We start from the raw sequence: 21,898 nt of genomic DNA, 5'->3' as shown, positions 1-21,898 counted from the left end.
TGTCAAGGCAATGATCCACACCCCTTACAAATGCACTAACTTTACTGTAGTGCAAGAGATGGCTTGCAAATTCCGCAAACCATCCCACAATGAGAAGCAACAGCAAAACAAATAAGAGAAATAGCAGTAGAAATTAATCTACTAGATCAATCCACCTAGGACTGCCTTTGTAAAGAGGAAACAAGAGTTTACTTGCTCAAGTAACACACTTACACTTACGCAGTGAGAAGAGGGGAATTAACAAACATTCCAGCTTTTTGCAATAATCCTAAACAAATTTACTAGTCAGCACCACTAAACATGCTATAAAAGTGACTTGAAGTGTGCAGTGAAATTGATTGACAAAATGTGGAGTACGAAATTGCCCAGCAGTCAAAAACAATAAAATCTCCAAGTGTATAAAACAGCTCCACATGTTACACAACAAACATTACTTGCACCCTTTCCACCAATGTTACATGGCAACTGCTTTTCAGAGTATGCATTAGCCTTGCTTATGGAACTCCCTTCCAAGTGATGTACAACTGGCTCCAATTGTGAAGTCAGAAAAATAAAAGGCTTTGAAGACCCACCTATTCCAGTTGGCTTTTAATTAACAGGATTTTATTTCTTGTCTCTGTAACAAGTTCATGAACATTCTCTTCTGTATCTTTCCCATGTGTGGTCACTCATTCCAAGAGCTCAGCCAATCATCTGTCAGTTAATGACATGGATAGGCACACACACACACACACACACACACACACACCCTGAAATCATTACGGCTACAGTTGTCAAAGGAGCTGAAAGATGTGAAGCACAATTTCATCAAATACTGTACATTCAGACCCAAAGACTTTTCCTCTTCTCCCACACCAACTTGCTCAACTTCAACCCATCAAGTCTGCAAAATGAAACAGGGGCAGGGAGGTATTTTATATGCCCTAGTAATAAAGGGATGGTGTTTGTGGAGTTGTAAGCCTTGGTTAGAAACTTCTAGGAAAAGTTCTCCACATACAGCAAGATACAAAAAGCCTGCTTTGCCTCCTTTTGCATTTACAATGGGTCTTGTTGAAAGGACCTAAGTTTCAGTGCTGCTGAGCCATTTGAGAATGGAAAATGTGGTGTCTTGTTCTCTGCATTGTGATAGTTATGATAGAGGTGCAATTAGCAGCTCACTGGGGTAAATAGCAAGAGTCCCCAGGGAAGGAGGCGAGAGCCAGCAGCTCCTCCCACATCCCAGCTGTACCAATACATTTTCCCCCTTGACTGGAAAGAATGTCCTGGTGCTTAGGAGCAGGAAAGGGTAGCCACAATAATCTCTATAAAGAGAGAAGAAGATCCCTTTCTAGTGGGCCTTTGGTTTGGGACATGCATCCTAAAGCTGCTCTGAAAGTAAATTAATGAATAGGCTGGTAAATCCCAAACAGTGTGCTGTGTGAGACCAGAACCCTAAAAGCATCCACTGGCAGCAGGCTGCTACCATGTCTCTATGTGAGTAGCAGACTCAGCCTGCAGTGGAGGGAAGGAGGCAAGACTACTGTGTCTTTCCATTGGGAGGAACTAACAAGTCCATCCCATATTTCAGAGATAGGAAGCCACCTGCTCCACCAGATGGACTTGTTAGTTCCTCCCAATGGACTTCACTGGGTAAGTCACACTTTGGGGCTTTGCCTCCTTCCATTCAGCAGAAATGCCCTGATCAAGGACTCGTGCAGAGATACAGCAATGTGGCCTCCATTGTGGACATGTAATTCCACCTCATTGTCTAAAAATAAATGTAGGTAGTTGCCTTGTGTCTAGTCAGACCCATAGTGCATCTAGCTCATTACTTGACTGCACCGATTGGCAGTGGCTCTCCAGAACTTCAGATGGTGGTCCCTTTTCCAGTCCCTCTTAGAGATGCCAGGGATTGAACCTGTGATCTTTTGCATGCAAAGGAAGCTTTTACCACCGAGCACCAGGTCCTTTCATAAAACCTTCTGGGTGTAAAAAGGTTACGCCTAAGAATTTTAGCTCAGGCAAAAAGGGTGCTTCAGAGCCAAGGTACACATTACATGGAGATCTGGGATTGGCTCTCTCAACAGGTATGTGTGCACTTTAATGAGAATTCAAAACCAGAGGCACAAAGAGAGGGGTGTTTAACATTTTTCCTCCCTCAACACATCATTTTCCTGATCTGAAACTTTCCCCCGCCCCAAACCATTTTCAGTCCCAACAAAGAATACTGAAGCCTTTTTTTGTATCCTACGTGTATAACAGCACCACAGGGGAGCACTTCAGTCAGGAAAATGGTATTGGGGAGAAGGTTAAACACACACCCAGACACACCAGTTCCGCTTCACCAATTAAATTCAGATTCCCTGTGGATACACAAAAAGTAAAAACAATATCAGGGGAACCCAATCATAGATCTCCAGCCTAACGTACAGTTTGTCCTTCATCGTTCCACTTCCAAGGTTTAGGCTCTGTGTGCCATTGCAGATGGAGCCAAATCTGCACCACTCATGCTGGTAGCAGCAGACCTCAGGGAACCCCAAGGTTTGCGAAAGTACAAATAATCTTTTTCAGGGGTGGGGGCAAAAATCCTGAGAGGTGTGTGGAGTAACTTTCAGTCATTTTCTGTTTTGCTTTTGGTTGTAAAAAATAAGTTGTAAAATTAGTTGGTTTTACTTTAGGGTCAAAAGTTCACAGGGAGGCTATTCAGGAGAGTCAAAAGTATAGGGGATCTTTTGAGCAGGGGATGTCAAAGGTTCAGCCTAGGAAGCTGGAAATTAAGAAGAAACACAAACTTAACCAGGAGTCTACCCACTTTCTTACTGGTTAAAAGGTTGCAAAGCTACCGTACACCAAATCAGACTATCGGTCCATCTAACTCAGAATTGTCTACAATAACTGGCAACAACTCTCCAAAATTTCAGACAGGAGTGACTTCCAGCCCCAGCTGGGGATGCTGGGGACTAAATCGGAATGTTCCACATACAACATTGATGCTCCACCACTGAGCTGCATCCTTCCTCAAATTGCACAGAAGCCGAGTTGGAAAAAAGCAATTAGTTGCAAGAATTGAAATGAAAAAGTTGTAGAAACAGAAATTTTAAGAAGCAAAAAGCTGTTAGAGAGGGGAAAGGGCAGAAATGCTTTAAGAAAGCTGGACGACTGCAAAGTGTTAGGAAGCATGGATGAACACTGCAGCCGAAAGTGGCATGGAGAAGACCACAAAGGAACACAGAAGCTGAACTGAGGGCTACAAAGATATTAGTAACAGGCTTGGTCACACAAACAGTCTAGCATAGGTATAGCTGGATGTGTTTGAGTAGTTACCCATAAGAACAAATAAAAAATTGTGATAAATGTAACTGTAAAATTAGCTTCCCCCCCCCCCTAAAAATAACTTTCACAAAAGCAGTTAAACTTATTGCCTTACTGAATGCTTATTAAAATGTATAGTTTATTGAGGGGTGGCCTGAAGCCTTGTTATTCACCCCATACTTAAGATGCCAAAGCACTCTACCCAGTATAGGGAGTAGGTTGGGCTATTTAAAAGGTTGAAGTGCTGATTAGCAGAGCTAGCGAGAGAAAACGAGAAAGATAACCAGTTGGTGGCAACTGTGTGGTTAACAAAAGGAGGAGTTGATTTGGCAGGTTTGCTTACCTCCCTGTGCCCCCATGGTGTTGACTACAGCCCAGTGCCATCACGGGGAAACTTCAACAGCACAATAAGGACTGCTCAATGCTTTGCTGCTAGAAGGTGAACAGAAAACTGGGTAAAAGAATAAAACGAAATAATGTGGAGGAGGGCATACCATCTGAGGAGGAAATCTCCAGATTGCAACATTTTGTTGTAGGTCCTACATGTCCTGTCACACATCTGGAGCGGGAAGAGGGCAGTCAAATTGCCAAATGAGGGCAGTCAGGGGCTATTGTATGATTTATGTGCCATTATAATATTGCAACAATTAAAAAAAACCCATAGTCAATAAAACTCAATGAAGATAAAGGCCATTTAGTGAGCGTAGGCCCAGAAGAAGTGCACAGAAAAATTGCCAAGATCTGCTTGTGTGGAATTTATGAAATGAAACCTGGATGGGAAAAAGGTTTAAGCCAGAACTGGAAAAGAAATCTAGACAGCTGTTTTAGTCATCACGGTCAAGGAGTTTGGAAATAAGAAGGGGGGAAACCAAGGGAGACGGGAATTACGGGATTTGTAATTGGAGTGAGAACAAGATTCGTGGAAGCAGTGCTTTTTAAAGAAATATTGCAACATGCTCACATTATAGAGTTAGAGGAGAGGTTGTTGAGCTGTGGAGCTGGTAATTATGAGAGGTTAAAATAAGACTGCTTTCAATTAATGGAGCAACCAGCTAAGCAGTGGGTGAAGACAAATGAAACACTTGTGAAGACAGATGTCACTGCTACCATTCTGAAAAGTACTCAATCCTCTCTGGGGTTTAACTTGGGGGTGGGGGCATGGTTCCCAAGCTTGAAGTAGGCCAGCTGTGGACAGCACTGTCTGAGCCTCAGTGATGTTGCCAATAAAACTGCTTCATTCTTTTAATCATCAGAGCAACTGAACCCTGGGACCTTCTGGCCTAACCCTTGCTGCGCCAACCAGATAACGGCTGGAAGATGTGCTGCAATTTGCCAGTCCAGGCAGGCTAGCTGGATTAGGGGAGTCAATAGAAGCCCTGGTGGCTTAAAGAACTGCTGCCTTTTGCTTAGGTTCCTCAAGAAAAGACCCTCCACAGACTCCTGAAGACTCATCAGAAAGGAGGGGAAATTTCTGCACAAAGGCAACTAGGAGAAAAGTTCCAGGCTAGCCTTCTCTCAAATATGTAGTATCTATATATTGAAGGGGGGGGTGTTGGCACAGGGATATTCAAGCATGAAAGCCTCCCCCTCCAGTCTCAAGTGGTGCATTCCAGGATGAGCACTGCTGGATGATCTGCTCCTTTCCTATACAGTAGCAGGCTGCAGTCAGCTATGCAGAAGATAGAAAGCCTGCATTGGTCCCTCTCCTGTCTCAGTCAGATGTGGGGACCGGCAAAGACCAGCATGTGCTAAAAACCTCCCAACCCCCTGCACATCTGGGCCATACAGTCTTAACACCGAGACAGCATTCCCCATTCTGGAAAAATTCTTGCCATCTGGACATGCCCCGGGTTATTCAGACTTAGGGGACATCTGAAGAAACGCGATTGGTAGCCGCCCCGGAACTGGCTATGTGGAGAAGACCAAGCTGTGCTGGCACACTTCCCCCAAGCCAGCTGGCACCAGAGGGAGGCTGCATTCTGGCTTCCCCAAGCCTGAAGCTCAGTGAGAGACACATGCCAGCTGTGTTTGCAAACAAGCCAAGTTTAATGAGGCTCCAACAAGAGCATTCAAATGTATACTACAAAAATTTCCATGTTTTCCTGCTTTTCCTAGCCAGAAATTCAGAAGAAGGCATGAACGCTTCCTGACACATTTTTAATATACCAGTATACATTTTTTTTGTTTTGTTTTGTTTTAAGGCTGCACATAATAGGAGAATGACACTTGTGTCTGTGAACAGGAAACTCAACCACTTTTGCGTAATTGCAGGAGAGTCGCTGAGTTTACATGATCAGTAGCCAAGCGGCAGCTACTTTTTAAAAAAAGCCTACTGGATCAGACCAAAGCATTTCATCTAGCCCACCATTCACTCACCAAAAGCGGCCAACTCGATACCTTTGGAAAGTTCACCAGCAAAGCATGAAGTCAACAGCCTTGCAAACACCTGACATTCAGAGGTCTGCTGCCTTTGTGAACATGGAAGTCTGTGTCAATCTTTTTTATTATACTCATTATCCTGCTTCTCAGTCAAAATCAACAACACTCACATTCCAGATCAAGGGATGTAATACAGTGGTACCTCAGGTTAAGTACTTAATTCGTTCCAGAGGTCCGTACTTAACCTGAAACTGTTCTTAACCTGAAAGACCACTTTAGCTAATGGGGCCTCCTGCTGCTGCCGCGCCACCGGAGCACAATTTCTGTTCTCATCCTAAAGCAAAGTTCTTAACCTGAAGCACTATTTCTGGGTTAGCGGAGTCTGTAACCTGAAGCATATGTAACCTGAAGCGTATGTAACCCGAGGTACCACTGTAGTACTACTCTATTCTGCCTTGGTCAGACCCCACCTGGAGTACTGTGCCCAGTTCTGACCACAGTTTAACAAGGACAGTGACAAGCTAGAGCAAGTGCAGAGGAGGGCAACCAAGGTGATAAAGGATCTGGAAACCAAGCCTTAAGAGGAATGACTGAGGAAGCTGGGTAAGTTCAGCTTGGAGGAGACTGAGAGGTGACAGGATAGCTATCTTCAAATATCTAAAGGGCTGTCACATAGGAAATGGAGCAAGCTTGAAAGAACAATGGGTATACAAACTAACTGAATACGCAGAGCTTGCCAGCATGACACCCAAAATAAGAAACTGAGATGACAAATTGACGAGGATTGAGTGGGAGTACTTAGGGGAATATTTACAAAAACAAGACCTTAAATATAAATTCCAGGTAGGGGGTATTCTATGACCAACAGTTGACAATATGAAAGATAAGAGAGTGTGGAAAAAGGGGTGAAGGATCAAATGTATATGCAGCTAAACAAGATGTATAAAGAACTGTCGTGAAACACTGGGCGGGAAGTCGAATAGATTTATTGTATATAAAGAAGAGGAGAATGTAAAACTGAAAAAAACCCTCAAAAATAAAAAGGAAATGGAGCAAGATTGTTTTCTGCTGCTCCAGAGGGCAGGATCCAAACTAACGGATTCAAATTGCAAGAAAGAAGATTCTGACTAAACATTAGGAAGAACTTTCTGGTGGCAAAAGCTGTTCAAAAGTGTAACGGACTGCCACTGAAGGGGGCAAACCTTCATTTCATTTCAAAACCTCCTTCATTTGAGGTTTTAAAACAAGGGGATTCTTCAGCTGTGGTTCCTGCATTGCAGGGTTTTGGACTAGATGGCCCTTGGTGGACCTTCCAACTCTACAGTTATTCTATGACCCAAAGTGGCTTTCAGTTAAAATCCATCACAAGTTCAGAATAAAGCAGGTGCCAAAGGCTTGGGTCTCCACCCACCCAGTGGATTTACTGTCAGTGTGGTAGGTGACTGCAAGTTATCCACCATTTTGACATTTCCACAATGCCCCAATGTAGCATCATTATGGGCAATGGTGAAAGCTACAAAATATTGACTTCCTAACTGCCTGCAATTGCCACTTAGTAATTTCAGGCTAAACTTCCTAGGTCAACAGGCTGGCCCAACTCAAGAGACAACCCTGGGGTGCTAGGCCCTTAGCAGATATCCAAGGATGCCATATGTTGAGGGGGTTGGACTAGATGACCCTTTGAGTCCCTTCCAACTCTACAATTCTGTGATTCTAATATGACATTGACTTACATCCTAGAATAAAGGTACAGCTGCCAAGCATACATGAAGCGGATGTTCAGTATCTCTCTGGTACTTGCCGACTCCGGAAAACTTCTTGGGCACTTAGTGACAAAGATGCGCAAATGCCCTTGATACACACACCCACACCCACACACCACCAGCTTTTCAGGAGTCCATTAGGCGACGGAACTTCTGTCCTCTCAATAATGGAGGGGAAACAAAATAATCAGAACGTATATTGTTTTCAGATCGACTGAGAGCGCCAAGACCAAAGTGCTTAATCATCAAGCATAACGGCACTGTTCCTGGAATTCCGTTAACTCTCTACTATTGAATCCCATTATTTCTCTTCAGCTATTCATCAGGAGATTTTAAACCAGAGAAAGGTCTTGGCCTAGCAAGCTCTCCATGCAGATCAAAAACAAACAAACATCTTCTGAAGGCCCACACCACTGGTCTGGTCTGAACCTGCACATGCTGACACTTGATTATGGCACGCTTGAGGAATATGCACACAATCCCACCCCACAATGTGTACACGTGGAGAGAGCAGGATCACTCCTGCTGGCCTATTCCTCAGCATGTCCAGCATTTGGCAGTAGCGTAAAAGGGACCTACATGCATTGCTCGGTCTCTTACTCCTCCCTCAGTACATTCACTGAGCATGTGAAGCACACACACACACCCCAGTGCCTGGCACATGGGTGTCATATCTCTGGGATCAGATTCCCCTTCTCCAGGGGATGAGAGTGAGGAGTCAGAAGCAGAACTGCATGCAGGGACAGCCCCAGAGGTAAGTCCACCAGATGCATCTGTAGTATTAAAGGCTTCCCTAAACAGGGCTGCCTTCAGATGTCTTCTAAAAGTCTGGAACTGGTTGTTCTCTTTGACATCTGGTGGGAGGGAGTTCCACAGGGCACCTTTCAGCTGGGTAGCTCAGTTGGTAGAGCATGAGACTCTGGGGTCGTGGGTGCAAGCTCCACATTGGGCAAAAGATTCCTGCATTACACGTTGTTGGGACTGGATGATCCTTGTGGTCCCTTCCAATTCTACAATTCTATTTTTAGGACACAGTTTATTTTTGTAAGTTGTTTTAAATGGTTTTTAATATTGTGTTTTAATGTTCTAACCTCATCCTGGGACCTAGGGTAAAGGACAGGTAACAACAACAGCAACAACATGCAGGGAGAGTTTTATCCCATGTTGCCCTTTCACACATTCTTTCAACGTGGGGGGGGGGAGGGAGATCATCTGAACTTTCCTTCAGTATTGGCTTAATGTAAGGCAGGATTCTCCTCAAACTTTGGGATAGTGTTACTAAGCTGTAAAATTTAATACACTCTGCAAAGATCACTGTAAAAGAGGGAAATGATTGCATTGCTGCAAAAGGGGGGGTTCTTTTTTAAAAAAAGAAAAGAGCAAAAACCTCAGCCAGGTTAAGGGGGAGGGACTTGATTCTGTCAAATAAAACAGCACTCTCTCCCAGCCAAAGAAAAATAAAGCAGAACCAGCAGGTCATTACAGCTACAGCTGTATAAACTAAGGCTGCAATCCACCGGGAACTTCATCCTGAGAGTCGCGCAGGAACACAGATCTGCTTCAGTGCGCCTTGCGCAAGGCAAGATCCCAGTGGTACAGGACAAACAAAGGAAGTATTGCTCCGCACAACGTATAAACCAACTTCTGGGATTCAGGAACAAAAGGTGCAGTGATGACCACTGACTTTAGCTAGCTCTAAACTGAATAGAAATGCCATAGATGCTAGGGCTATCGATGGCAGCGTGTGGAACCAAACTGGGAAGACTCTGGGTTCAAATCCTCTCTCGGGTTGCAATCCTAGCCCTACCTATCTGGGAGTAAGTCCAACTGAATACAACAGGACTTACTTCTGAGTAGGCATGGTTAGGACTGCACTCTCAGCCAGGAAGCTCACTGGATGACAATTTCTGTGCCTGACCTACCCCATAGGTTGCTGTGATGAACAAAAAAAGGAGGCGAGATGGGCAGTAGATTACATACAGCCCACCCCCAAACTCATCAGAGGAAGGGCAAAATAAGCATGCAATTAAGTATAGACACAGGAAACAGCTTCGCACCAAGTCAATACATTGGTCTATCTAGCTCAAAGTGTTAGAAACTCAGATATATAACCTAGGCTCCAAATGGCTCCTTAAACCAAAGTTACAGTCACCAAAACAGAATGTCTAGTTGCCATTTTGGGGCAAGAGAGCTCTAAAGTCTTATTTTGCAATGATGGACTGACTGTGATTGATGGTTGCACATTTGGCTAGTTCAGATGACAACCTTGAACTAGGTTAAGAATTTTAAGAACCTAAAGAAGAAAAGTCACTTGATCCAGGGACAGTCCACATATATATTGGCCTATTCTGATCTCTTTTTCTTAATGGTGACTGCTCCTGTTCAGGCTGCACAGAAAAAGTATTTTGCTTTCTGAAATTCATTCCAATTATGCAGATAAAATATAACTGATAGAATTCTACAGGATGGGGCATTAGTGTGTGAAAACAGTCAATATCCAATGATCCCCAGGCATGCACTTCCAGATGGTGGAGATCCTGGCACCCAGACATCTTTACTTGGTCACAAGTGGTCAATAGCCAGGTGCAAAATATGCTTGGTGCCTGGCTAATTTCAAACACTGCTAGCTCAGTAATGTCTGCACTGATTGGCAGGTGTCTCTCCCAGCCCTACTTGGAGATGCTAGGGGTTCAACCTGAAACTTTCTGTACACAAAGCAGATGCTGTATCAGTGAGCCAATTCAAAAGCTGTTAGTAGTGGCCTCCCTACTTTCTGATTGTCGAATGCTGCTAAATTGCACCACTTAATATATTTATAGGCCTCTATATAGACCAACGTGGGACGCGGGTGGCGCTGTGGGTAAAACCTCAGCGCCTAGGACTTGCCGATCGCATGGTCGGCGGTTTGAATCCCCGCGGCGGGGTGCACTCCCGTCGTTCGGTCCCAGCACCTGCCAACCTAGCAGTTCGAAAGCACCTCCGGGTGCAAGTAGATAAATAGGGACCACTTACCAGAGGGAAGGTAAACGGCGTTCCATGTGCTGCGCTGGCTCGCCAGATGCAGCTTGTCACGCTGGCCACGTGACCCGGAAGTGTCTGCGGACAGCGCTGGCTCCCGGCCTCTAGAGTGAGATGAGCGCACAACCCTAGAGTCTGGCAAGACTGGCCCGTACGGGCAGGGGTACCTTTACCTATATAGACTAACAGCTGTATTAACATTATGTATGTACTGTAGCAAGACAAATTCCACTCTTTTAATCTGCGCATACAGAAACCTTTAAAATTTCACATATATGTGCACACATATTCCATGCTGAAAACAAACCCTGGTGATCAGGCAACGATGCATTTTATGATTAACTACCGAAATAATCTTTTAGTTATAATCAAATCTACCATGCAGCAGTTTAGAAGCACCAGCCGCCTCCACACTGGCGATTTCCACAATGAGCTCAGCTGCTGCTTGAAACAGACAACCTGTAAAGTTCTCAACAACAGAAGAGGACCTCATGAAATGCTCAGGGACCCCAGTTGTAACCTCATATCGTCCAGTTCATTGATGTGCTAATGTGCTCCATCCTCAAGCTGAGAAACCAGAGAGGCAGAAATTTACAAGCCGCCACCCTTCCCCAGTGGGTGGGAAAATAGGTGTGGATAGAAGAAGCAAAAGAAATCTGATCTGGAATTGAGGGAACACTATCTTCTTCCTATCATTTAATAAATAAAACAGGCTAAAAGCCTGTCCCAGTCTTCCACTCTGGGAGGTGGGGGAAAGCCCTTGCACACATTTTGCTAAGCCAAAGGTTTGTTATAGACAACAAAATACAAGTCAGCATCAAACAGGGCATATAAAACTAGTGACATATAGCAATGGCAACAACAGCAAGTACAATGAAATTACTGTATTTTTTGCTCTATAGGACGCACCCGACCATAGGATGCACCTTGTTTTAGAGGGGGAGAACAAGGGGGGGGAAATCTCTCCCTCTCTGCACAGCGCCCCTTCAGCGAAGTGGCAGGAGAAACGGAGCCCCTTCTATTTCTCCTCCCACTTTGCTGAAGGGGCGCTGTGCAAAGAGGGAAAGCTGTGCAACGCCTCTCCAGCGAAGCAAAGCCAGGAGAGCAAGAGGGATCGGTGCGCACCGACCCCTCTCACTCTCCAGGCTTCAGCGACAGCAACGCGAAGCCTCCGGAGCATGGTGGGAGCGCTCCCACTGCACTTCGGAGGCTTCGCGTTGCTATCGCTGAAGCCAAGGAGCCTGCATTCACTCCATAAGACACACACACATTTCCCCTTAATTTTTGAAGGGGGGAAGTGTGTCTTATAGAGCGAAAAATATGGTGCCTTATTTTTGAATGTGAAATATAACAAACTTAAATTTTCTAGCCTGTCTGAACTACTGCTCAAACTTGTTTATTTTAAAGAGGGTGGAGCTTCAAATTGGTGCTAATGCACCAGTTCTGATTAGCTTGAGGTACAATTGCCCATTATGTCTGATACAGCAACCTGCATTATAGTCAGTAATCAGAACTACCTGAAAGATTTTATCTCCCTTTGCGAACCTGCCCTGGTCCTTGGGTAAGAACCTTTCTCTTGGTGCCACAATTGGAGCTGATGCAAGAGAGAGCCTTTTCTGTGGCTGCTCCTATATACTGTGGAATTCACTCCCAAGAGAGATCAGATTGGCTCCCTCTTTGTTATCCTTCTGCCAATAGGCTAAGATCTTCCTGTTCAAAGAGGGCTTTGAATACTAAGGAGCAGATGATGCTGATCGCTGGGCTGCTGTTGGGGGGGGGACTGTATCTTCATTACTGGTTCTAAACATGTTGTTTTCATGTATTTTAATTATTGTTTTTAACTAGTTTATTTTCATTACTTTGCATTTTATAATGTTTTTAAATGTTGGAAACTACCATGAATCCTAACTTGAGGAAAAGGTGGAAATAAAAACATTACGTAAATAAATAAATAAAACTTAAACCACAATTTGGGCATTGGCCATGGTCCAGTCATGGTCAGATGACAAAACACACATGGGCTTCCTGTATCCACACACAACCCCTGTTCCTTGGTGTACCATAGCTTCCCTTTACCTCCCAAACCTAGAAACTATGGTTAATAGCTTACAAACAATCCAGAATATGAAGCCACATAGAAGTCATTAACTATACATTCCTGGTCCAGGCACAACTGGAAGCTAGGGTTAACCGCACCTTCCTGGCTCAATTCCCTATTCATACACAAAGAGAGGAGCGAAGGGGTTACATGATGCTGGTATATATCTCAGCCTGAGAAGATGTTAGTAAGTCCAAATTAAGTCACTATTTGATCTCACAAGAAAGGTGGTCAATGAGTAAACTCCGCCTACCCTTTCATAATAAGGGGCGGTTCTTATATGGGGACTTCAACCCCCTTTTAATGATCAAGAGTATGAAATAGGGGGAAGTAGTTTTCCTGGACTAAGCAGCACAAAGAACAAGTATACACAAATAACTTGTATAGTTAAATAAACTATCTAAAGCAACGAAGTTGCCTTCCAACTATCTTTTGCATGGATACAATTACAAGCTGAAATTGCAGAAAGGGAGACATAGTATCTAGTAAAAGGAGTGGGGTGGTTTGGAAAAACTGGAGATTTTGATAGTACAGTGGTACCTCGGGTTACTAACTCAATTCGTTCTGGAGGTCTGTTCTTAACCCGAAACTGTTCTTAACCTGAGGCGCGCTTTCGCTAATGGGGTCTCCCGCTGACGCCATGTGATTTCCATTCTCATCCTGGGGCAAAGTTCTCAACCCGAGGTACTACTTCCGGGTTAGTGGAGTTTGTAACTAGAAGTGTTTGTAACCTGAAGCGTTTGTAACCCGAAGTACCACTGTAAATGCCCAGGCGTTTTTCTTTGGGGTAGGTATTTTCGTTTGGGGTAGAAATTGCTACAGCTACTCTCACAGTCGTATATAACCTAAGCCTATGGCATATGTTTAATTTTGCCCAGGCTTTCCCTGACCAGTAAGATTCAACCCTATTTTATGTGTTTGAATCTTCCACTTTTCCAAAAAAAAATTTCTATGGGTTTTTAACTTTGCTGTTTTGTTTTAGGCTGAGCTTTTGTTCTTGGTTTTTTCCTTGTAGGAGATTTTTGAAACATTAAGCTTTAAAAAACATAAATTTTATTTTATTTTTAAGATCCAGGGAGTTGACCCAGAAGAGGGGGCCAGTGATTTATGGGGATTGGCGGCACCGGGGGAAGAAGAAGAATGGTCAGAGCCATCAGAAATGGAGATGGGTGCAAGGGGCGTGTCGGAAGGAGAGACTGTTCAAGTGAGGGACAGGTCAGTCAAATCCCCACTATCTCCCGCCCTGCTGTCTCCTAGAACCAGGAGGGGCTTGGAGAGGAAAGAGCAGTGCTGACTTCCATTTAGGAGAAGCCTCAGGTTGTGCACACACACACCCATCAGATGAGGGTACATAAGTGGGAGAAAGGCAAGGTCCCACTGTTGCTGTAACTGCTCAGCAAGGCACAGACCTGGGGACAACTGCCTAGAAGCGTGTGTGTGTATCCAGAGCACCTTGGGCGTTGTTGTAAGTGTGTGCTTTTGTCAATAAATAATGAACCATCACACATGTGCCTTCCTTGGCTGAGTGTGCCCAGGACACACAATACAAGCATTACACAATATTATAATGGTAACCTGGAGGAGGGACGCGGGTGGCACTGTGAGTTAAGCCACGGAGCCTAGGGCTTGCTGATCAGAAGGTCAGCGATCCGAATCCCCGTGATGGGGTGAGTTTCCGTTGCTTGGTCCCTGCTCCTGCCAACCTAGCAGTTTAAAAGCACGACAAAGTACAAGTAGATAAATAGGTACTGCTCCGGCGGGAAGGTAAACGGCGTTTCTGTGTGCTGCTCTGGTTCACCAGAAGCAGCTTAGTCATGCTGGCCACATGACCCGGAAGCTGTACGCCGGCTCCCTCGGCCAATAAAGCGAGATGAGCGCCGCAACCCCAGAGTCGGTCACGACTGGACCTAATGGTCAGGGGTCCCTTTTTTGCTTAGTCGTTTAGTCGTGTCCGACTCTTCGTGACCCCATGGACCAGAACCTGGAGGAAGTGCAGAGGAAGTGATTAAATTTGAGCTAAACAATTAATTCTCCCTTCCTGATCCCCTATTTAAGCTATGAATGTGCAGCAAATGAACAACATAAATATGTACGGCCATGTGGGCTAGTAAAACTTCATATGGGCTAATCACTTTTATGAACTTAATTGCTTGGGTGCTACCTCCAGCACAACCTCTATGTACCACAATCACATATTAACATTATGCATCATAAGGCTAAGAGTTTCACAGTAAGACCTGAAAAAACTAGATTGGTTGTGTGGGCCCCATTTCTGAACAGAACCAATTTAAGATGGAGAGAGATGTCAAAGTTTCCAACAGAGGTTTAGCCCTGAATGAAGGAGAGTTACAAGGAGCTCAAAGGGGTTAGGCTAAAATGGCTGCGAACTTCATACCAGGGCAAAGCAACTGATTTCAACACATATTTTAACGTTCTTGCACTATAATGAATTTCTAAGGGATTCCACTGAAATAGATGGTGTATCCTATTCTTTGGGAGCTATTGCCTATGTTCCTGCACAGCTCCCAAGCTGCAGGGTCTTCTAAACTTCCGCATCCCTGAGGAAGTCATTAGTTATATTATATCAGCTGCAAATGCAACATTATCAGCCCAAATAAATACCAGTATTGATCTGAAGCCATGCAAGACGCTTAACAGCATCAAATAGAAATATGGAATGCTAACTCAAATACTAAGCATTATAAACTCAACTCTGTCAGACAAGAACCTGCAAATAAGACAGATAGTGTCCGAAATTCAGATATATGACTTTTATTCAAGTTTCTTGATCTTCCAGTACCAAAGCTCTTGCTCCCTTTTTGCTGTGAACACTTGGAACTGGTTCACACGTTGGCTTCAAATCCTCATGATGTGGTGGGGAAAGTATGGGCATGTGCCCTTCTCCACATAAGAAGCATGAAACATGAGCGCACAGGGGGCCATAACTATTCATGCCAAAGTTATGCAATTGAGCATCTCCTCTTTGGGGGGGGAGCCCCTGTGGCCCAACACATGGAGCCACTTGTGTAACGTGTCACCACTTTTATCACATGTTATCTTGTTGCCTCTGGGGTCGATTTATATTTCAGTATCCTGCTTTATCACAAACTTGATTCTTCAAATCAGCTTACAAGCCACAAAAATGTAGAGTAATAGATATCAACCACAAGACATACACCAGTGATGAGAGGACTGGAAACTAAAAACAAAAACATAGCCACAAATGAAACAGATCAACACAGTATCTAATACTCTAACTGTGTAAGGGTATGCCTGGGCAAATAAAATTCAAATGCCTAGGCAAATAAAATTGGATTGACCAAGAGCCTAACAATGGTTGTAGCTGGTAAAATACTACCTATGGAGGGCACTTGAAAGGCAGAGCACCATCATGGACAAGGTCTGTTACATAGGAAGATAGAGAACTGCCTTATTAAAGTAAGGCTGTCATTCTGGCCCAGTACTGTCCGCTCTGGCTGGCAGCAGCTCTCTAGGGTTTCTGGAAGGGGATTTTCCAATCACTTGCTATCTGAACCTTACAAATGGTGATGCAGAGATCAAACCTTAGACCTTCAGTGTGCAAAACAGATGAGCCACATCTGAGCCATAGAACTTTCCCCCTTCTCTGGGCGCTCTCTTTAACCTCAGGAGGAGGAGGAGCTCAGAGAAGGGCTTCCCAAATGATCTCTAAGAACAGGCAGGTTCATTTTGTGTGAAGAAGCCAAGATCAAGTGCTACCTTTGGTTAGAGAGAAGATTTTGTATCTGTGCACTGTTTTTTCAATTTCAGATACTCTGCTGCTGATTTTCTCCTCCCTTATTTTTAATGCTGTTTTAATGGATTTTGTTTAAATACCTATTTTTCTATTTATAGAAATCTCTGCCATTATTGCAGAGGAACTGATATTATTACAAGAGTGGGGAGTTGTAGTTCTTGGGTTTTGTTGACTTTGATTATGTAACAAAGCTGTAAAATGAGTGTGTGTGTGTGTGTGTGTGTGTGTGTGTGTGTGTGTAAAGATGGGTGGGTCCATCTTCCAATCTTAAAATTGCCACTAATTAAGACACACAACTTGTCAACCCATTTTCCAATCCACGTGCAAGAAGTTAAGACTGTACCTGGGTTTGAGAGTTGCCGTTTGGTTTTTTTTTTATGTAGAGCTTGCTCTACCCAGACATAACACATGCATAGGCAAGTGAGGCAGAGTGCTAAAACATTTATGTGTTCTTTTCCTTAATGTGTACAAAGTATTCCTGCAGCAGCTGGTGCACCTCTGCTTGCATCTCCAGAAGGCAAGATGCTTCCCAGCACTATGAACCCAACCATCACCTAATCAAGGGTGAGTGAGCCAGCAGCTACACGCCTCCCGTCATGAACAAGGACTACTTTACAGCTCCCGAAAGAAACTGCCTATTGTCAAACACATTTACAAAACTGAGAGGGCCATGTTGGAATAAACAGACACTCAGCCACAGCAGAGAGAGAGGGGGGGGGAGGGAGAGGCCAGATTCTGTAGGTAGAGGGGAGGAATACTATCAGGCTTTACACAGCATATTTGCTTCAAAAACTTCTATTTGGCACCTCCTTTTACAAATACCTACCCTGAAATGACAAACCCTTTGACGGATTTTCAAGCTTATTCTTTTAGCACCACCCCCTGGTGGTGGCTTGTTCCAACTAACCTTAGTGAAGATTAACCACCATTTAGGGTTTGGATGCCACACTAAACTGTGGTTAAACAAAAACAGAAGCTTCTAATCTTCCCATAGCTGAAAATCTTTTTCATAAAGTACTGTGAACCTATTCCTATCAGTGAATATGCTCTTCCTTCTTGGAAGGCCTGCTGAAATAAAAATGCTTTCCGTATGCACCATAGAGTACAGATTGTTGGCGCTGGTCTGCAGGCGTCTCTGCACTAAAGGCTCTACTTTAAACAGTTGCAGAGTGACCCTCCAGCGCATGCAGTACCAAACAGATAACCCTAGTGATCAGGCAGTGATATAATAAATAATGCAATGTCCTGGTCGATAAGTTGTTTAAGTCATTGTATACAGTGGTACCTTGGGTTAAGTACTTAATTTGTTCCGGAGGTCCATTCTTAACCTGAAACTGTTCTTAACCTGAAGCACCACTTTAGCTAATGGGGCCCCCTGCTGCTGCCATGCTGCTGGAGCACAATTTTTGTTTTCTTCCTGAAGCAAAATTCTTAACCTGAGGTAATATTTCTGGGTTAGCGGAGTCTGTAACCTGAAGCGTATGTAACCCAAGGTACCACTGTACTTACTAACCACAAAACCTTAAACCTGGCTAAGTTGCATCTCAGCAGACAATGCAGTTCCCTCAGCAACAGCCACAATCCATATATTTCTGGAACAAGTATAAGGGCAGGCCTATATAGAGTGCACTGCAATAACTCAGTCCTGAGGCTAACAATGTATGGACCAGCATAGCCAAGCTATCCCTATGCAAGAACAGCTGTAGCTGACATACCAGCAGAAACAGTAGAAAGCCACCAAGGCCACTTGGGGCCCCAAGGACAAGGAGCATTTCCAAGAGAGCACAACCAACTCCAGAGCAAGTAACTGATCTATATCCTCAACCACTCTTCCACAGGACATCCAGAATTCAGTTTGCTAGCCCTCAGCCAGCAAATCACTGTGCCCTGACACTGTTACACTCAAGGCACCAGAGTACAGTCCAGAAACTCTGCACTCAGGTGATTCAGGACCGCTGGTGGCAATGGCAAGACTATGGAGCCATGTCAACATTTCCAAGTCAATTGTCTCCCCTTCTGAGAGGAAACTAGGAAGCTACATCATACCAAGTCAAACCATTGGTCCACCGAGCTCAACACTGGCAGCAGCTCTCCAGGATTTCACATGGGGGCTCCACCTGGAGATGCTGGGGATTGGGTCTCGGACCTTCTGAGATGCTCTACCACTAAGCTACAACCCTTCCCAGGTATTCCGGGTTGCAACAGATTCGAAAGGGCTGATATCTGAACTACAATGAGTCCCAAGCGTCCTGGCATTCAAGGTCTCGCAAGCAGAAGTTTGCTGACAACCTCTCCACAACTTCTGTGAACCTTATTTTAAATTCCTAGATGGCAGCCCCAAAGTTTCCAGGCTCCTGGAAACTAAATGCCCAGCATGCTTTTCCATTCTTTTCTCAAGGCCTGACCACCTATTCCCAACAACGCCTTGCTTCAGAAATAATTGCACTCACTTGAGTGGCTCAAAACACTCTGGATCTATCCCCAGCGTTTTGAACACTTAAAATAATTCCACTGAATTAACGCAGAATTGTGGGAAGGGAGTGAGGAGGTGAGGGAGTTTCACAGGCAAACTGTCTAGAAGTTTTATTGCTTAAATAAAAAAGATAAAACAACACTAAGGGTTTTTTCCCCTTTAATAATCTAATATAATTACTGTCAGAATTGCAACTGGAAAAGCAAAGTTGCTTTTTTATTTTAATTTTATTAAGAAGAAGTGAACAAAGACTACCCAAGGCACCACAATAAAATTACATTAACTGTAAAATTACATTATTAATTCTTTAATCTCACTTGAGGCCTCAAGCTGTTGCTATGTCCAATTACCCAGCTAACCACCTGTCAGAATTGTAAAGCTAGTTTAACATTACCTCCAGGACAGTTGTGTGCCCTGTGTTCGGTCAGGTCTGCCAGCGAATCGAAGTCCTGCTGACAGTTATCGCAGGTGTAAATTGACTCGTCCTCCATGTCTTCATCTTCCTCATTTCTCTCTTCCTGGCTTGTAATGCTGTTCCTCTCTTCCAAGGCCCGGCTGTCCCTCGTATCATTCTCCAGTTCCCCTCCAAGACCTCCTGCCAGCAAGAACAGACGCTGCGGTAAGTTGGGATTGCATGGAAGTTTCAAAAAACGGAACAACTCGATTATGTTAGCAAGTCATATAACGGCACTTTCATTACGATCCCTCTCACACTTTCAGTTTATTGAAAATACAGTAATTACATCGTCATCATTATTACTATTACTACTACTGCTGCTGCTGCTGCTGCTACTGCTACTACTCACCCCTTCACCCTTAGGTCCCAGGGCGGGTTGCAATATTAAAACACAATGTTTTAAAAAAGTGGTTTTGAACAGTTTACAATAAAAAAAAAGTAAGGTGGGTCCTACAAATATGCACTTCAAGTGCCAAAAGCCGGGGCAAAGAGGTGTGCCTTCAGCGTTCACTGGGAGCTGTATAGTGAATGTGCTAAATATACCTCTGTGGGAGGGAGTTCCACAACGTGGGAGCTGCCACAGGAAATGCCATCTCCCAGGCCACCCCACTTCAAGCCTATTAGGGTGGAGGAACTACGAAGAGGGCCCCCTCTGCCAATCTCAGCACCTGAGACGGTCTATAGTGGGGATGGATTACATTGACAGGGTGTGTGTATCTAAATGGCCTCTAAGTAGCACACCATAATGATGTCTTTAGTAGCTATTTATTTTAATTTTTATTCCTTCCTCGCTTTTGTTCTAATAGAACACATGCTTTACTTTCTTATTTCATCCCTTAACAGAAAATAATGCTGATTGTCAGTGATATTATTTCAACCATTATTATTTCTACACTACACTGAAAATTGACGAGGTTTAATTACTGCCTAATAATAAGGCTGACATGCCATTTTTCAACTCCTTAATTCCCCTCCGCCAGCCAGAAAATAATGACCACTCAAATACTAAACAGTAAAATGAAGAGAGAAATCAAAGTATATTCGAAGGCACTTTTCTGAAACAGCCAGAGCTACCTTGCTAAGCAGGACAAAGAAAAGCCACACTGCTGAATACCTGCAGGCTGATTAAGATGAAAAGGAGAAATGTCCACCTAAAAGCTCTCCCCATGGTGCTGCAGCCTTATGGCGCAGCTGTGAATCTGAAATCTCCATCACTAGCGCTAAAACCCTGTCTGTAGGAACATAGGAAGTTGCATTAAACTGAATCAGACCACTAGTCCATTGAGCTCAGCACTGCCTATACTGACTTGTAGCAGCTCTCCAGGGTTTAAGGTAAGGGTCCTTCCCAGCCCTACCTGGTGATGCCAAGGATTGAATCTAGTGATACCTTCTGCATGCAAATTGGTTGTTCCACCATTAAGCTATGGTACTTCCCCAAACCAAATGGATTGTCCATTTGGTTCCTCCATGCAGAAGAACCAAATGGATAATCAATCAACTGCAGAAAGGCAGTGCTGGGCCCAGGCCCAGAGTACAGCTATCTATCCATGCAGCTAGAAGCATCAATCTGTAAATTCAACCTGGCTTCTGTATAGCCCAGCTTTTAAACCAGGAACAGGTAGCCTTGGGTAAAATTTCATGTTGCACTTGGCCTAATTCATGCGGGCAGCACAGGCAGAAGAAAAACAGGAGTGGCAGAAACAGTAAGAAAAGGGGTATCCCCACTTACCTTTGGCTCAACCCACCCCACAATTCTGGCCCCAGACCTGTCTACCATGAGTAACATAAGAACTGTCTGCTGGATCAGGCCAATTGCATATCTAGTTCAGCATCCTGTTCTCAAAATGGCCAACCAGATGCCTGTGGGAAACCAGTGAGCAGGACCTGATCACAAGAGCCCTCCCTCTGTTTCCATCAACTGGTATTTCGAAGCATCGCTGCCTCCAACTGTAGATGCAGAGCATAGTCATCATGGCTGGTGGCCACTGATAGTCCTATTCTCCTTGAATTTGTCTAATTCTCTTTTAAAGTCATCCAGGTTGGTGGCAACAAAACATGCAAGAGCTTAATTGATTGGTATCTCACTCCTGGTTTTTAGAAAACAGTGATGACTTCAAAACAAGGATGTTCAACAGTCAAACTGCTCGTATTTTTCTTAACCTTAAAAAAAAATCTGCAGATTGGGAAGGCTTCGAAAAGCAGTAGAGGACCTGGGACCAACAAAAGCCTGTCACCTTAATAATGCCATTATTCTCACCAGGCATTTGGGAGACAGCTTGGAAGAATTATTTGTTTGTAGATCAAGGGGCCCCAAATGCCTCAAAAGCCTAGAAGCTGGCTGTTCATGTACACATTGTAGACCCCACAAAACAACTCCTCAGCTCTCTAGAAAATCAACATGGGAAATCCTTAAACTGGTGCTAATGGTCGAGAGAATTATTTCCAAGTTATAAGTTAGGATTTTAGCACATTGTTTGCCATTTGTATAATCCCTTTAAGAAAACAACTCATGGATCAATGGCTCCCATCTCTGAAGCTGGAAAGACAGTTAACATTGACCATCACTGATAAACTGGAACTCGGCCAAGAAATACAATTTATTTCACACACAAAACTGCTAACCCAGTGTTGCAGCTATTGGTGG

At 44.1% G+C, this 21,898-nt stretch overlaps 1 protein-coding gene across 3 annotated transcripts in view; it reads right to left on the bottom strand.

Moving 5' to 3' along the window:
• Nucleotides 1-21,898, bottom strand: part of ZNF423 (zinc finger protein 423) — a 333,305-nt gene that overhangs the window by 203,164 nt on the left and 108,243 nt on the right. For all 3 annotated transcript variants that reach the window (XM_082232860.1, XM_082232859.1, XM_082232861.1), the window contains exon 3: nt 19,192-19,392. In XM_082232860.1, the coding sequence (XP_082088986.1) occupies nt 19,192-19,392 (201 nt within the window). The remainder of the gene's footprint in view (nt 1-19,191; nt 19,393-21,898) is intronic.

Source organism: Podarcis vaucheri (assembly GCF_965113315.1).
Source record: "Podarcis vaucheri genome assembly, chromosome: 7".
Taxonomy (NCBI): domain Eukaryota; kingdom Metazoa; phylum Chordata; class Lepidosauria; order Squamata; family Lacertidae; genus Podarcis; species Podarcis vaucheri.
The sequence above is the reverse complement of the archived record's forward strand: the minus strand, read 5'-3'. Positions and strand labels throughout refer to the sequence as shown.